Source organism: Arabidopsis lyrata (assembly GCF_000004255.2).
Source record: "Arabidopsis lyrata subsp. lyrata unplaced genomic scaffold ARALYscaffold_7, whole genome shotgun sequence".
NCBI classification, from domain to species: domain Eukaryota; kingdom Viridiplantae; phylum Streptophyta; class Magnoliopsida; order Brassicales; family Brassicaceae; genus Arabidopsis; species Arabidopsis lyrata.
This window is the reverse complement of record NW_003302549.1, coordinates 7,047,014-7,064,958: the sequence shown is the minus strand read 5'-3', so window position 1 is coordinate 7,064,958 and position 17,945 is coordinate 7,047,014. Positions and strand designations below refer to the sequence as shown.

The 17,945-nt window shown below is 38.5% G+C and overlaps 3 protein-coding genes across 3 annotated transcripts in view; 2 read left to right on the top strand and 1 right to left on the bottom strand.

Moving 5' to 3' along the window:
• The first annotated feature begins 411 nt into the window (after positions 1-411).
• LOC9303674 (mediator of RNA polymerase II transcription subunit 36a) lies at positions 412-2,807 on the top strand. The gene is made up of 7 exons (XM_021017965.1): positions 412-609; positions 856-1,187; positions 1,276-1,371; positions 1,468-1,545; positions 1,634-1,810; positions 2,275-2,343; positions 2,429-2,807. Exons 1-7 carry the CDS (start codon positions 591-593, stop codon positions 2,609-2,611), a joined length of 954 nt encoding a protein of 317 aa, XP_020873624.1. The 5' UTR covers positions 412-590; the 3' UTR covers positions 2,612-2,807.
• A 1,941-nt stretch (positions 2,808-4,748) lies between these two features.
• On the bottom strand, positions 4,749-7,245 carry LOC9305734 (protein DETOXIFICATION 35). The gene is made up of 7 exons (XM_002867555.2): positions 6,735-7,245; positions 5,994-6,619; positions 5,845-5,901; positions 5,525-5,763; positions 5,320-5,438; positions 5,156-5,242; positions 4,749-5,053 (listed from the first exon to the last, which is right to left on the bottom strand). The coding sequence occupies exons 1-7, from the start codon at positions 7,002-7,004 to the stop codon at positions 4,982-4,984; spliced, it is 1,470 nt and encodes a 489-aa protein (XP_002867601.1). The 5' UTR covers positions 7,005-7,245; the 3' UTR covers positions 4,749-4,981.
• Positions 7,246-15,159: 7,914 nt separating this feature from the next.
• LOC9303673 overlaps positions 15,160-17,945 on the top strand; it is a 4,208-nt gene continuing 1,422 nt past the window's right edge. The window contains exons 1-3 of the mRNA XM_021016832.1: positions 15,160-15,600; positions 16,287-16,583; positions 16,688-17,938. Of these exons, the coding sequence (XP_020872491.1) occupies positions 16,386-16,583; positions 16,688-17,938 (1,449 nt within the window). The 5' untranslated portion in view covers positions 15,160-15,600; positions 16,287-16,385. The remainder of the gene's footprint in view (positions 15,601-16,286; positions 16,584-16,687; positions 17,939-17,945) is intronic.

Here is a 17,945-nt window from a genome sequence, read left to right as displayed (position 1 = left end):
GTTAGTGTATTGGTTATGTGTTGTCTTTGCATATTAGAGGTCATGGGTTCGAGACCTAAAATGTCTTTTTTTTTTTGAAATTTTGATTTTAAGTAAAACGACGTCGTTTGTGTTGACGTTGTACACGTGTAATCCACGTCACTGCGATTTCACGGTGGGTTAACAGTGTTAAATATTTTGTACTTTTTTGTAGGATTTGGCACAAAAAGTTAACTTCGGGTTTGAAATTCAAATTTCTTAAAAGTGCATGTATGATACACGTAGAAGTCAAATGTATGAATTCAACACACTTCATTTGTGCAGGTATGAAAAAGCCGACTTTCCTAGAATTCCACACAGTTTTAACTACGAGGGGCAAAAATTTTATTTCGAAATAGTTGATACCAGAAAAAGATATGGATACATAATATAAGGACTAATACGAAAATAATAATAAATAAGGCGACTTTAATTAAAACCCTGTTAAAACCCTAGCTTGAAAGACTTGTATAAAAACACTTTCGAGCGCAGCTTCTTCGCCATCGGCATTCTCTCTCTCATTGAAAGCTTTTCTCCTTGATTTTCGCATTCTTTAGAGACTTAACGCAAAGATGAGACCTCCTCTAACTGGTAAGAACCCTAGCCGCCTCTTCTATTTTCTCCATTGTTTGTGTTTCAGATTAACAATGGCGAGTGACATTTTTAGCTCGTTTAGTCGTAGAACTTTATGGCTTTAGCTGAACAGATTGTCAAGTGTGTTCCTTTTTGCTCAGAACTGTATTGGGTCTTCGTTAGTTCTATCGGATTTAGAGTTTATGGTAGGGCTTTATGTTAAACATGGAGTATCTAATTTAGTGAATGGTCTTTTCTGTTCAGGAAGCGGTGGGTTCAGTGGTGGAAGAGGCCGTGGTGGATACAGTGGTGGCAGAGGTGACGGTGGTTTCAGTGGTGGTCGAGGTGGCGGTGGTAGAGGAGGAAGAGGTTTCAGCGACCGTGGTCGTGGCAGAGGAAGAGGACCACCAGGCCGAGGTACTCGCGGCGGCAGAGGACCACCAGGCCGCGGAGGTATGAAAGGAGGAAGCAAAGTGATTGTGGAACCTCACAGACACGCAGGAGTGTTCATTGCAAAGGGTAAAGAAGATGCTCTTGTTACCAAGAACTTGGTTCCTGGTGAAGCTGTCTACAACGAGAAGAGAATCTCTGTTCAGGTATTATAGAGGATTGATTGATTGATTGTTTGTATTTGCCCTCCTTTTGAGGAGTTTGTTCTTAATGGTTTTGTGATTAAATCTGCAGAATGAAGATGGAACTAAGGTTGAATACAGAGTTTGGAATCCTTTCCGTTCTAAGTTGGCTGCTGCCATTCTCGGTGGTGTTGATAACATCTGGATTGTAAGCATCATCTTGTGTGAATCTTATTGTTTTTGTTGTTGTTGTTGTTTGCGAGACTTGGTTCATATATTGATTGTTGTTTCATTTTCAATGTAGAAACCTGGTGCTAAAGTTCTATACCTTGGTGCTGCTTCTGGAACCACAGTCTCTCATGTGTCTGATCTTGTTGGCCCTGTAAGCAAAACCTAGCCTCTATGTTGTGGTTATCAGTTTTTTAGATGTGTATTGGAGTTTCTAATATATGGGATATTTGGTCTGGTAGGAGGGATGTGTGTACGCGGTTGAGTTTTCTCATAGAAGTGGTAGAGATTTGGTGAACATGGCAAAGAAGAGAACCAATGTTATTCCAATCATCGAGGATGCTAGACACCCTTCTAAATACAGAATGCTTGTAGGCATGGTTGATGTTATCTTCTCTGATGTTGCCCAGCCAGATCAGGTTTGCCTCTTTTGTATATCTCACAATGAATGTCTTAAGATTTGCCTCATAAAGCTGTACTCAATACCATTATATGTGTCCTCTGCTTTAAAACGGTGTTTTGATAATTGCATATGATGATCTTACTTGGATTCCCCTTCAGATCATTATGGGTGATGCAAACTCCAAGTTTCTGATGCATTAAGAATTTCTTGTTTCGGTTTATGTTCGGATTTCTGGTTTTTTGGTGTATGAGTTTTTAACCAAATTAAAAAACTTCATCTACTATGGATTTGTTTCTACAATTTTGTTTTCTAATCAAATACTCTATCTTAAATTGAAATCTGTCTTTTCTTGGTTTTGGTTTTTTCAGATGTATGACCTACTTGTTCCAAGTTTTCTAATGTCATTTAGCTCGTGGGTTGCTTCTAGTATACTGTATACTGTGTGTTTATGAAATTTTCTGTGCCTTTGAAACCGTGCAGGCTAGGATCTTGGGTTTGAATGCATCATACTTCCTCAAATCAGGAGGACACTTTGTGATCTCAATCAAGGTGGGTAGCAATCGAAACATATATTAAATCCATGATCTCTCTACTGAGAAAGATTAGTTAATATGTATGTTCTATTGTTTTGCAGGCTAACTGTATCGACTCAACGGTTCCAGCAGAAGCTGTGTTCCAGACTGAAGTGAAGAAGCTTCAACAGGAGCAATTCAAGCCAGCTGAGCAAGTGACACTTGAGCCATTCGAGCGTGATCATGCCTGTGTCGTTGGTGGCTACCGTATGCCTAAGAAGGCCAAGGCTGCTACCGCTGCTTAGAAGTTTTTATTTACTTTCCGTCTTTCCCAGTTCCTCAGATTTTGCTGTGTCTCGGTCTCTTTAGAATCTGTAGGGTTTATCTTAAATTCTGAGTTTTTGTAATCATTTTGAACCCTGGTTTTGTTCACTTGGCTAACTTTTTCGACAAGGTTTTGATTTATGGGAAAAAATTTAATAGAATTTTTGTCGACAAGTAGATTGATTTCTTCTTCGTGTGTTTAAAGAAGAGTTTATGATCTTAAACTCATCTTTTGTGGAATGTTGTGGATAGCAAGAACTTGTCAATTACATTTGACATTATAATAATCCATCCACCTAATTAGGCCTCGGCAAAAAAACCGCTAACCAAATAACTGACCGAACCGAACCGAAAAAAACTGAACCATATCCGAACCGAAGTTTTTAAAATAAACGAATGGTTAGTAAAATCTCATATCCAAACTAATCGAAACCGAACCGAACCGAACCGATAACCAAACGGTTAACCGAAATATCCAAAAACATACTTCCTCCGTTTCGTTTTACTTGTCGTTTTAGAGTTAAAATTTTGTTTCATAATAGTTGTCGTTTTAGGTTTTCGATGCAAATGTTTGGTGAAAATTCCAGTTTTATCCCTACTGTTTTAATGTTTCGGTCAATGAATTTTTTTATAAAATATATTAATAAAGGGTAAAACAGAAAATTTAATGCTTTTCTTAATTTGTGTGAGAAAACCTTAAACGACAACTAAAACGAAACAGAGGGAGTATAAGATACCCAAAAATAATATCCAAAATTATAATTATAAACTCAAAATATTAATTATTTTTAGAATTTAAACAATCAAATACTTTAAATAATCAAAATATCCAAATATTGTTTGTTATAATTGTCAAAGTTAAATACTCTTTTAAAAAATTGAATCAAATTTTAATTTTCTTTCTAATAATTTTATTTTTTTGTATTTTCTTTTTGTATTTTTTCGGTTAATTTCGGTTAGTTTTGGTTAGTTTCGGTAAATTTCGGTTATTTTGAGTAAAAACCTGAACCAAACCGAACGTGATAAAAGTTTAGTTAGTTACGGTTATCTATTTAAATATCCAAACCGAACCGAACCGAACCGAAAGGTAACCAAACCGAACCGAACCAAAATTCCTAAAATATCCAAATGGTTATTATATTACCATATCCAAACTAACCGAAACCGAACGCAACCGAACCGAAACCGAATGCCCAGGCCTACACCTAATAAGAAAATTCGTTTTAACTTCTGAAAAGGAAAACAATATATTATACAAATTACTATACATTACGCTCTAATTGAAATTCACATAAATAACTATTTTAGTTGATTACAATATTTGAAACTTTTCATCTTCGTATCGAACAATATATCCAATAATTTGGTAAAGTTTTAAACCAAAAAAAGAAAGGAAAACGAAGATATGGGCTTATGTTTATTTAAGGCCCAATACGATTTTGTACCGTCTTTGGCAGTTGCCTATATAAGGAAGTAGCGATGTTTTCATAATCAATCTTGACTACACATTCTTTTTTTTTTCTTCTTTCTTCATTAAAAATTTAAAACCCATGATTAGGAACTTTAAGGTTTTAAAACAATGGAATCATGACTTATAATCGTTGTCTTAACCCTAAATGTTTATAGAAAAATCTTCATCTGCTCTTCAAAAGACAAATTTATGTCATCAATTGACGTATTATCACTGTCATTCTTGTAGCCCTGAAAAAGAAATGCATGAATCAAAAATAAGCATACAAAAATTCTATGATAGTTTATGATTAAAAAGCAAACACTATTATGCTCACAAATTAACAAAAGCGCAAACACGTCAATTCAAACAAATTTAAATACAACACAAGGTTTACAAATACTAATGTCTAAGACGCAAAAGTAAAATTCAAATGCAAATGTAAAACGCCGCGAGGATAATAGTTCACCAAAAACAAAAGAAATTAGAAGACACGCTGTTCTTTTAGGACAAAGGCCTGGAAGTTTGTTTTTAGAAACGTAAATGTAAAAAACAAATGCAAATACAGAAACTGTAAACGTCAGAAGTGGCATTTGAACCCACGCCTTCTTACGAAGACCAGAACTAAAGGATGAAAAATCTAGAATTGGCTTGTCAAGCATTTGAAATTTCATAAATTAGTACAAGTCGCTAGAATTTATTATGATACATTTGGGTTACACGAGCAAATGTATACGGTATATCTGACATTTGTTATGCATTTTGTTTCTTTTGGAAGTAAGTAACAAAACATAACTGGTTGAACAGTTTCCTACACAGTCTAAATAGAACAATTTGGTGCCAATCCAATCCAATGAAAGACAAACACAAAGCCGCTAAGCTTAACAAAAAAGAACATCAATCACGCAATTACATCCTTTGATGTCGTCTCACTCCCTCCCCATTTCTTCATTCGTTCCATCGTCTCCTCCACCTGTTCATCACAGTTGAGATTGATTCAATTCAAGGTCGAAAACTCGATCTTAATCAAGGAACAAGTGTATATGGTATGGTTTTCTATTTCTCTGGTTCTTACCTCTTTATTCCAGTTTGTCTTATATAGAACAATCAACAGTAACAACGTTTGAAGCGCTGTCCCGGCTATCATTCCAGACCAAAGTCCCTGAAAACATTATATATACCATTAAGCGACTTACTCATCATTTTCATAGATATATAAAGCACATGCCATTCTCTTACCATCACTCCAAAGTTTGCTTTGTAACCAAGAAGATATCCAAAGGGAAGGCCGAAAATGTAGTAACAACCCAAGTTGATATAAGCCACTAAGCCTTGCCAACCGCCTCCAACAGCCACACCTAATAAGATGAACAAATCGGGACGGTTATAATCTGATGAGACATCCAGTTCGGTTTTGATGGACATGAGGTTTAGATTTTTGTACCCGAAACAACCGGCTGCACGCTGTTGAGAACCATGGTTATACCGAGAAGATAAGCTAGCTTAGACACTGCGCGTTGAAGTACTTTGCTGCTAGTGAAGATGATAGCAAAATGGTCTCTGGCTATGATGATAGCCACCATAAAGACAAGACCAATGAGGAGAGACTGGAAGACCGTGACATAGACAGAGTATTTAGCTGCTCTTGGACGGCCTAGGCCAAGCTCATTGGATACACGGACACTAATAGTACACAAATATACACATGAGTTTAATAATAGTCAGCTGAATAACAGGAAAAATGGTCAGAAACTGTGATGATACCTGATAGCAGCATTTATTCCTATGAACAACATGGCCTCCAAGCCGTTGATATTCATGCTGAAATGTAAAATCCAAAGAGTGAAAACGTTAAAGGCTTATATACAAGCATTCCAAGATTTATTTGAGGTAAAATGTTACAGAAAACTAACCATATAGAAAGGGAATCAACAGCGATAACAGCATTGTCAAGGCGGCCAGTAAGGACGATGATACTCATCATATACCAGATTTCAAGACAAAGCATAACAGCAGATGCAATGGAGAGCCTAACGAAAGCCCAAATCTCTTTAAAAGCCAACCAAGATAAACCAGTCCAGCCTTCATTACACCAACCAATCACATAAACAATTTGAGCGATAGCTGTTCCCCAGTTTGTAATATTAAACGCCAAAGCAGCACCATTTGTTCCCCAACCAAACACGATTATAAACAGCCAGAGCATAATAACGTGTAGGAAAAGAGCCACAAATCCAATCCAAGCAATAGCAACCACTTTGCTCTGTGCTTGAAGGAACTTAGAGGTTGGGAAATTGAAGGCGAGTGAGAAGAGTTGTGGGATGGTTAGAAGAGTGAACTGTCCAGCTGGAACCGCGATCTCCTCGGCTTGACCGAGTAGTCTCAGAACCGGCGTGGCAAAGATGTAAATAGGAAGGATGAATAAGCAAGAAACGAATAAGATAATCCAAGATCTCTGCATATAAACACCTAACATATTGACTTGACCAGCTCCATATGCTTGGCCACAGAGTGTTTCAAGAGCACTTCCCATACCAAGCTGCAAGTTTCAAACCAAAACAGAACCTAATTCCTCTGGAAAAGTTTATTCGAATCTATATGTTCTTGATTCATTTTCACAGTAAAACATGAAGCTAGAGAGTGAAAGAGAGTACCAAGAAACCGAAGGAGAAGGTGCCGATGACGGAGAGAGAGATAGAGACGGCGGAGAGCTCAACCTCGCCGATGTGACCGACAAAGATATTAGTGACGGAGCTAACGCCGTACTGGCAGATGATGTTAAACCCCACCGGAGCAGCTATCATCCACATCTTAGCCGACTCTGTAGACAAAACTCGCTTTACATCGATCCAGCTCCTGGCCGGAGCATAATCCTCTTCTACTTCGCCACCGTGCGTAAGCAACGGCGCCGTCGTCGGATCCATCTCCTCAAAATGATTAACTTATCTCTTCTCTCACTTATCTCTTCTCTCTACCTCTGAGTCAAGGTTTGTTGCGGACTTAAGGGTTGGTTTATTTATAACAAACCGTTGAATCATGAATCATGCATTTTCTCTCTCTTTTTTTCTTTAAATAAAGAAAGAAAGAAATCCTCGTGGACGCTAATAACAATTACAAAATCCTCGTGGAAATCCTTAAATAGACGATGACTGTCCACCATGCACTAGATCACAAGTATGACTCAATTTCTGGACAAATATCTCATTTTTAGAAGACAAATAAATGAAATCTTATGTATTGGGTTTTGTTTATGTCTAGATTAATTATGAAAAATTGAGTCAATACTAATAATAATAAAATTGTATGGTAGTAATCCGAATGCAAAATTGTAAACAAAGAAAAAAATCCTGGTGGAAGGTGCTAATACCTATCAATTAAAAAAATCTGAAATATCATAGACGATGACTGTCCACCATGCACTAGATCCACAAGTATGAATGATCAATTTCTGGACAAGATCACATTCTTCTTAGAAAAAAATGAAATCTAATGTATTGGTTGTCTCATAAAATTGTGATTTAAATAGTAACGTAACGCACCGTTTACTTTTTATTCTGTGAATATATAATGAAATATCACATTTATGTCTTTTAATGGTTGTAGTAATTTTTGTTATATTTTCGTTTTGTCTGGGGAGTAGATTAGGTAGGTGAGGCCAACCAGTGGTTCATGAGAAACCACGTTGATATGTCAAAAATCCATAAGACTATTTTGTTAGAGTAATAGATAAATGTCAATCTTCCAAATCTTGTTATGGAAATCTCTAGTGTATATCCTCTAGAATCTTCTCTTGTAAGCCTATATATAGAGGCCTCTCTATACATTAATATATACAATTTCACCATTCTTACATGGTATCAGAGCAATCGATCAAAACACAAAAACCCTAATTTTTTTTTTCACGCCTCACCTAGCCACCGCCGCTACAGACCTAGCGTCTCTTTTCACCGGTTCTTTCTTCAATCATCAACATGAGTGAAGAAGTTTCATCATCAGTTTCATCGTCAAGAGTACCTATCTTTGACATAGATAGTGCAACCCCAACTCTCATCGCCGTGAACATGTCAAACATCACAAAGTTGACATCAATGAATTATCTCACTTGGCGTCTCCAGATCACAGCTCTCCTAGAAGGTCACGAGCTTCATGGTTTTATTAGTGAAACCGATCAAGCTCCACCCGCCCACATCGTTTCAGATACGGTGACAACACCAAACCCTAAGTTTACTTCTTGGACAAGACAAGATCGTCTTCTTTACAGTGCTATCATTGGCACTCTATCTCTTCAAGTACAACCAATGGTTGCACGTGCGAAGAATACTCGTGAGATCTGGGCTAAGCTAGCCACGACTTATGGCAATCCATCAAGAGCACACATCAACCAAATCAAACATCAACTCAAGACCATCTCCAAAGGAAATCAATCGGTGGAAGACTACATGAAGAATATTGTTACTAAGGCTGACAAGTTAGCGCTCCTTGGCTCACCACTCCCGCATGAAGACCTACTTGATCACATCACTACTGGCTTAGATGAGGATTATCGTCCGGTTGTGGAACTTGTCAATGGAAGAGAAACTCCAATATCTATTGAAGAGCTACACGAGAAACTTCTCAACAGAGAGAACACGCTTCGTAACCTTGCGGAGACAACATCAACGGCTGCCCCTGCGTCTGCAAACATGGCACAACACAAATACAACAACAACAACAACTCTTCTAAACAGAATCAGAACCAATACTACAACAACAACAACTATGGAAGAGGTAGAGGCTCTGGAAGAGGAACACAAGGACGTGGGTACCAAGGAAAATGCCAGATTTGTGGTATTCATGGTCATAGTGCACGGACTTGTCGTCAGCTTGCCTCACCACAATGGTCTCCGCCGTCGCAGTATCCGCCACCATCATATCCAACAATGTGGAATCCATCACCACCGATGCCGCCTCCCAACTGGCAGCCGCGAGCTCATTACACCGCTTCCACTAACTATTCACAAGCACCGTGGTTACTAGATAGTGGAGCGACTCATCACATTGCTACGGATTTCAGCAATATGTCCATTGCGGGTCCATACAATGGCGGTGAAGAAGTGATTGTTGGCAACGGAGCTGGCTTGCCAATTACTAATACGGGTTCCACTACTTTCTCTACTCCAACTAAACAGTTATTACTTGATAATGTCTTGTGTGTTCCGACTATCAAGAAGAACTTGATCTCGGTGAATAAACTATGTCGATCTAATGGTGTAATGGTTCAAATGTGTCCTAATGATTTTCAGGTGAAGGATCTCAACACGGGGGCAACAATAATCAAGGGCAGAGCTAATGATGGGTTGTATGAGTGGCCAACGATTCCTTCTGGATCTTCTTTTGTTTCGGCTTTTTCTACTTTTAAAACAGCTTCTCCTGCTTGGCATGCTCGATTAGGGCATCCGGCAAATTCTGTTATTCAACTTATTTCATCTCGTTCTAAAATACCTATGTCTTTTTCGACAATTTGCAATGCTTGTTCTATTAATAAAAGTCATAAACTACCATTTTCTCAATCATCAATTCATTCACACTTTCCCCTTGATATTGTTTTCTCGGATGTGTGGACATCTCCGGTTTACTCCATTGATGGCTATAAATACTATGTAATTTTTGTTGACCATTATACAAGGTATACATGGCTTTATCCATTAAAACAAAAATCTCATGTTGCCACAATTTTTCCGGTTTTCAGGGCATTGGTGGAGAATCGGTTCAAGACAAAGCTTACAACGCTATATTCGGACAATGGAGGTGAATATATTGGCTTAAGGCCCTATCTTGCAAGTCATGGCATTTCACATCTCACATCACCACCTCACACACCCGAACATAATGGCATTGCGGAGAGAAAACATCGTCACATTGTTGAGACGGGATTGTCCTTAATGTCACACGCTAAAATACCAATAGAGTATTGGTCTTACTCACTAGCCGCAGCGGTCTTTCTCATCAACAGAATGCCTACACCGATTCTCTCCAATGTCTCTCCATATGAGGTTCTTTTTCAGTCCACACCAAACTATTCAAGGCTTCGTGTGTTTGGTTGTCTTTGCTATCCATGGCTTCGTCCTTATTCACAAAACAAGCTCTCACCTCGTTCCACTCCATGTATTTTTCTTGGATATTCTCTTACACAAAGTGCCTACCTATGTTATGATTTTTCCACATCCAAAATATTTGTCTCTCGTCATGTTGAATTCCATGAAAATGAATTTCCTTTATCTTCATTTTTATCTTCCACTAACACTTCCCATGAGTCCTCTTCCTCTGTTTTTCATCCTGTTTCCACAGCTCGGGTCTATCGTGAGCCACTCATCACCCGCTCGCCCCCCAGTTTGGATTCTTCACCAACAACAACAGAATCAGCACCGTCCGACAATGATTCTTCACCAAATGAGAATGGCAATTCTGACTCCCTAGAGACGTCCAATGTTGAGAACAATGCCGTGGTCGAAAATCCTACTCCTGCCATGGTTCCAAGCAATATTCATCCAATGGTTACAAGAGCAAAGAATAATATTCAGAAACCTAACAGAAAGTTTGCAAACAATATAAAGCTTGAGGAAGTTGAACCAACGTCCCATGTTCAAGCCTTGAAAGATGAACGATGGAGACGTGCTATGGGAGAAGAGTTTGATTCTATTGTACGTAACGGTACGTTCACATTGGTTGATCCTCGTAATGCATCAAATGTGGTAGGCAATCGATGGATTTTTGTGATCAAAAGGAAAGCCGATGGGACAATTGACCGGTTTAAGGCGAGACTTGTTGCAAAAGGTTTTCATCAACGCCCGGGAATAGATTTTCAAGAAACTTTCAGCCCTGTTATCAAACATGTTACGATACGGGTGGTTCTTGGACTTGCTGCCCGGAAAAATTGGGTATTACGGCAACTTGACGTCAACAATGCCTTCTTACAAGGGAAACTTACAGAAGAGGTGTATATGAGTCAACCACCGGGATTTATTGACAAAGACAAACCACATTATGTATGTCGTTTACACAAAGCGATATATGGTTTGAAGCAGGCTCCTAGAGCATGGTACAATGAGCTGCGGGATTTTCTTCTTAGCAATGGATTTGTTAATTCCTTAGCGGATGCGTCGGTGTTTGTTTTTCACATGGGAGACATCATCATTTACATGTTAGTGTATGTTGATGATATTGTTCTTACCGGAAACAGTGCTTTGGCTATTGATCGTTTCATTCAAGTTCTCTCCAAGCGGTTCTCGTTAAAAGACATGGGTGCTCTCTCTTACTTCCTTGGTCTTGAGGTTACTCGTAGCTCTGCGGGCATTAGGCTGAACCAACGCAAGTACACCACAGATATACTCACCAAGTATCACATGATTGGAGCTAAACCGGTTCCTACACCAATGGCTTCTTCCACAACTCTCACCGTGTCTGATGGTGTTAAATTATCTGATCCGACGGAGTATCGTGCTGCGGTAGGAAGTCTTCAATATCTTGCTCTCACACGTCCTGACATTGGCTTTGCGGTCAATCGTTTATCTCAGTTTATGCATTCTCCGACTACTGTTCATTGGGATGCTGTTAAGAGAGTGCTGCGCTATCTTGCCGGGACTGTTGAACATGGTTTGTGGTTTTCGGCGAATACTTCCTTAGAACTATCTGCCTATTCTGATGCGGATTGGGGAGGAGACAAAGATGACTATTCCTCTACGGGGGCATATATTGTTTATCTTGGTTCACATCCAATTTCTTGGTCGTCTAAAAAGCAAAAAGGAGTCTCTCGTTCGTCTACTGAGGCAGAGTATAGAGCGGTTACAGAGGCAGCTTCTGAAGTCAAATGGGTTCTATCTCTTTTATCTGATCTTCGTATCCGGACTCCAACAGCTCCCAGGGTTTATTGTGATAATATTGGAGCCACATACTTATGTGCTAATCCTGTGTTTCACTCTCGTATGAAACACCTTGCGTTGGATTATCATTTTGTACGTGAACTTATTCAAGCCGGTGTTCTTCGTGTTCTCCATGTCAATTCTATTGATCAACTCGCCGACGGTCTTACTAAACCGCTACCACGGGCTCGCTTCCAAGATCTTCGGTTCAAGATTGGAGTAACCAATGGTTCTCCATCTTGAGGGGGCATGTTAGAGTAATAGATAAATGTCAATCTTCCAAATCTTGTTATGGAAATCTCTAGTGTATATCCTCTAGAATCTTCTCTTGTAAGCCTATATATAGAGGCCTCTCTATACATTAATATATACAATTTCACCATTCTTACATATTTATTATTCGAAGCATATCCAAAGAGAAACTCTTCCAGCTATGATGGCGTCGTGTCTCTCTTAGATGCTTTTCTTTTTCCATCATAAGATACAAGTATTTTACTTTGGGTATGGTTCTGAAAGTTTGGTAGAGATTTTACCCCCCAAAAAATATGTTTGGTAGAGACCAAATCTGAAAATCACATGAAAATAGTTATTACTTTATGGGATTCAATACTTTTCTAGTGAGTGATATTATATAACTTACATTTATGACCCAAAAAAAAAAAAAATTTACATGTTTTCACGGTATTAAATTTACATGTGCAATTAAATGTAGCATATACTACACTTATAATGATATCTTATCTAAAAATGTGATATTTTATAAAATAACATAGTTATACGCGAAAGCAAATGTCATTTTGGTGTAGCTACTTAGTTTTGTCACTTGGCATATAACTTAAAACAACAGAGAATTTATGCAATAGGCTTAATTAATCCTCTTTTTTGACATCTAGCCCATAAATTAGTACTACAGTATATTGAAAAAGACTAGATTCCGGAAAGATAAGATACAAACAAAACGTTCTCATACTCAAAAACAAAAGCTGAAGGCACTACTGCAGTCAAGAAAGCCAAACAAAACTCTACATTTGACACAAGGGATACTGATTTTGTTTATAAAGTGGTCAAGAAAAGCAAACTTCCCAAGATAGCTGGAAGCCAATGAAATGAATATATAAGTTAGGAAAATTGCTTATTCCAACTATAAGCTCGGATAAAAATGGATATTAGGTACCGAAATGGAAAGTTGTCGTTTCCAAAAATAGGTGATTCCGTTTAGTGATTTTTTTACAAGGCTTCTAGAAGCCAAAAAGATGTGAGTTAGCCAGTTAGGCTACGTATGCAAATGAAATGAATATAGGTGGAAGAGTCGGAGAGAAGATCTTTTGTAATTGCGTTTCTACGGAATATTCATAGTCCAGTGGTCCAACTTTCTTGTTTCTTTGTCTTCATCGTTTTGTATTTTTATTGACCCTGCTCTCTATCATTTAAAACCTTTGTCATCAACCCAAACAGATGATGATGACGTTTTCGGATTTTCCATTGACCGACTATTTTTATATGTGCATGATGATTTCATGTTAACCAAGCCCAGTCAGTCAGTTCACCAGAAATGGCCCGGCCCATTTCGATTTTGTATCTTAGGAGGATACACTTGATACCATTGACAAAAACAAAACATAATAATAAATCTTTTTTGGATAACCATGAAAATTTCGAACCCATGGAACATAATCCTTTTTCCATGTCGTTGATTAGAAGAAGTAAATTAGTCTCTCACGTCCGTAATCAGCTTACCTTTAGAGTTATTTTGCGTTGAAGCCTTCATTTTTCATAAGTATCGTTGAGATTTCATTTTAGCATATGGGCTTTTATAGTTACTTCTTCTAGTGAGTATTAATGCTAATATTTTTTCTAAATGGGCCGACATTTTACAAATCAGATCAGAGGTATTTGAACATAACAAATCATAGGAGGTGTGGTTAGGAATCGGTCTCGGTAGTCATCCATGAACTAGCCCGTGTCACAGTGTTGAGGAGGCAAGAAACTTGAATATAAGCTAGTAATATAACCTTTGGCCGTCCTTGTACTATGTTTTACCAAAACAGTACAACTCTGTAAAATACATATGACCTGCATTTTGGATTCGATTGAGGCAGAAACGTAGGTTCGTTCTATATTTTAGTGTGATTTAACTTACGGTTTCTTTTTAGGTTACTCTCCGATAATGTTTAATACTGTATCTTAGGCCAAGCAGTGTATTTTATCCACAATTCTTTGTCTTAAACCTTAGCTTCCTCATTTTCAGGAACCGCTCTATAATGTATAGATGGAATCAAAGTTAACTTAGCGCCTTAACATGTATTTAGAATAATGGGTTTATAAAAGAATGCTTTAGTTTGGAGCTTTAGTATAAGTCTCTTTCCTCGGTGATGTGATTTAGAATTTATACCCCACACCTAGAAGCAAAAATTGGAATTACTCAATTAGTGTAACGAATCTTTTCCTCTGTAATAAAGAATGGGTGGGGTTCTTGCCGTGGATCAAACGTCAATAATAAGCCCATTAAGAGCAAAATAGTATCCACTGGGTATATATATACATGTGTATTGACTCTAGACTTTATTAGTAGATCATATCTTTATCTTCTCTGCTCCAAGTCAATTCCCTTTTACCTAATGTTTCTTCTTAATAATTTGATGCTACCAAATCATAATTCATTTTAATTATCTTTGTTTACATGACTTAAAACATGCAATGTAAGACCATATGAGATCAAATTAATTTAAATTGTCCAAACCTGCTCTATTAAAACCTTTGAAATTTTAAAAAGAAATCATATGAGGCTATATTCGCATACGTAAGCTAAGGGGCCAGAAGTGGAAAGATATAAAAAGTTGAGGAAACAGCCAGAGAAAAGTAAACTCAAAGAATTGTCCACTGTCCACATGAGGAGAGAGCCACTCAAAAATTCCACGAGGCCATGTCTCTGTTTGACCATTGACTTTTCTAGATACATACAGCAGCCAAATTCCAGAATTTCATTCTAATCTTTTTAACAATAAAATTCAAATAATTATTTCCATATATGCAAATATTAATTAATTTCCCAAAGAAAAGGAAATCACCAAAAAAAAGCCCAAGACCATCACGATGGCAAAATCGTAAATTTATCATTACCGTCGAGGGTATTGTCGGTATATAAAAGGATGATAAATACGTGGTGATAGGGCACGAGGCTCTGCGCTGTTCATCCAAAGAAAGAAAGCTCGAAAAGGAAGACAAAATAAAAAAGAAAGATAATATTTTTATAATTGTGCTCTGTGAAAGAAGAAGAAGAAGACCTAGCTTCGCCGCCTCCTCTGATCGGAGAAGATTCTCTCTTTCTTCACTGCGTTTTATTGATCTCCGGCTAGCTACTCGATTCTCCCAATTTCATCATCCCTTTGAAGTTTGATCGATCCTTCTCCTGTGGATTTTTGTTTTCTGACCGAGACTTTGGCACTGATTTATCGAATCGAGGAAGAAGTTGAAGGTGTTGACGTTTAAGAAATCGAAACCGTGCGTTACGGATTTGTGTGAAATCGAAATCATCTGGAGGAGTTTTGATCTGATCTATCTATATCTCACATCGATGGCGGTTTTGGTGTTTTGAGTGATGATTTAAAAGTTTGGTCTACAGGTATATGAAAACCCTAGCTCTTTGATTTCTGCTCTTTCTATATGGTTGATTCTGTCTGTTTCTTCAAGAGGATGAGAGATCTTTGACATGTCCACACGATTCGATTTTCGATTATGCTTGGGTTAATGTCGGCTTCGATTTCTGAGAAGATCTTCGTTCCTTTTACCGATTACTGATGCTAAATGCTTGGACTACAGAAGAGGAACGACGGATCGCTAATTTTGTGACTCATACATAGTCGGGAAAGTCTTAAGATCATTCTTTCTTCGTGTTTTATGGGTTTGGCCTGAGCTAGCGGACTCAAATCTGAGCTCTTTTCTTCCTCACCCTTTTGACCTTTTTGCTTGAAAGAGCAAAACGAAGCGGATGACTTTTGATTTGCCTATGTACGGCCTTACATGTTAGATTTAGGACTTTAAAACAATAAACTGATTTTCCGATCTTCTTTTCGTATGGGACAACAAAAGATTTCTTGGGACTTCTCTGCCTGTTATTATCAAGTTTAAACATACCAAGCAGAAGGATTTTTCAAGCTTAAAAACTGTAGGAGTGTAGGGGCTTGTAGCATCTTAAACTGGCTGTTTGAAATGATTTTTTCTCTGCTGTGACTCAATCTTCGTAGCAGTATCTCTTGGTCATGGCTTTTGTTGTTTTTATGGCTTTCTTATGAAGATTGTTACTTTCAGGTGAGGATTACACTGGGCATACACCCTTAATTTTGTGGGTCAAGTGATAAAGAAGTGAAGAAAAAGATTTCTACTTGTGTATGGGATTACACTGAAAGTATGACAAGCACTCGCAGTGTAGAGGTTAAGGCTACCATCGATACTGGTCTTCCTTGGAAAGTGGTGGCTACTAAAGGTAGCAGGAGTTCGACAAGGCGGACTAAGAAACAAATTGCACTAGCTGCAGCCCCAGATATTGAGGTAGATTATAAGAGTTCAGCAGGTACAGCAGCGGAAGGAGATTCAGAATCGGAAAAGGTTTTCCTCAGTTTCTCTTCCCATTTTGTTCTGCTATCTTCCCTGATTCTGATGGGATTTTGTCGGCCTCGTTATTCTAATGCTTGATTCTTTCGTAATGGCAGCTTGGCGTTTCTGTTCTGGGCCAGCATTTTGCAGAAAGAGTAGAGCATGTTCCGATAAAGAAACGGAGATTTATGGTTCCCTCTCCATCACCTTTGAATAAGTCATCTGCTCGTGGTGAAGGCTCAAAACATCGTTTAGAGACCAACCATGCTCTGCCTGTTTCGATTTTGAACCCTAATTTAATGGGACGGAAAACAGCAGAAGTCTCTGATGATAAACCCGATTGCAGCAGTCATGACTTCTCTGGTATTAAGATACTTGCAGAAGTTGCTTGCAGTAGTGGTATGATTAGTGATATTGCATCCGCAGCAGACAGTCAGCCTGTTGAACTTGTTCAGCAGCAAGATGCTTTGACCTTATCTACTCATGTGGAAAGTAATGATTCATCAACTGGCATTGTCGATGTCTCTGGGAAAGATACTACAATTGAATCCAGTGACAAGGTTGGGGAAGACAAGAGCGAAATCATAGTGCCTCCAAATGTTCTGAATGATACTTTGGGTAATGCTTTGGCTACTGATCAGAGTGAAGAACATAGTATAGTAGCATCTAGTGGTTTGATAGTGGCTCAGAACATCAGCATTGCTGTTTCAAATGAATCCTCAACAGAAAGGCCAAAGGAAATTAAGGAAGCTGGTGATAGCGGAAATTTAGCACCACATAGTGAGACTGTCAATATGTCAGAGAAATTATCTGATGATGAGCGCACTGGAATGGGTAAGAGCACTGAATGTCTTACAGATGATAGGTTACTCTGGGATTTAAATCTTCCAACAGATGCATGGGGTCAACCTGGTGATGTAGTCGATGAAGCATCCCGAAGATATTCTGATAGAGAAGTCACTGAGTCTGTTACAGGGAATGGACATGTTGATGGTAGTAAGGACTATGTGGCTGACCTGATTGCATCAGATTTGCAGACGAATTCTCCATCCCCGTCTGGGCCCAAGGCTGAAGCCTCTGCCCGAAATGGGAAGGAGTGCCAATCTGGTTATGATTCCCAGTTTGAGGATGGAGAGTTGAGGGAACCATACCCTTGGGAAGAAAATGAGGGCGACAGCGGAGATGTTGAACAAGTGGATTATGGGTCTGAGCCAGAGAATGAGCGATTCTACTCTTTGGCTGAAAGTAATGAGAATAAGTTAGAGGATGTTGAGAAGGGAGTCTTGCCAGAGACAAAGTGTAGAGCTGGCAAGTGTGATTCTGACAATTTGCATGAAGGAAGTAGTGATGTAGAGAAGCATGTTGTGGTTGCAT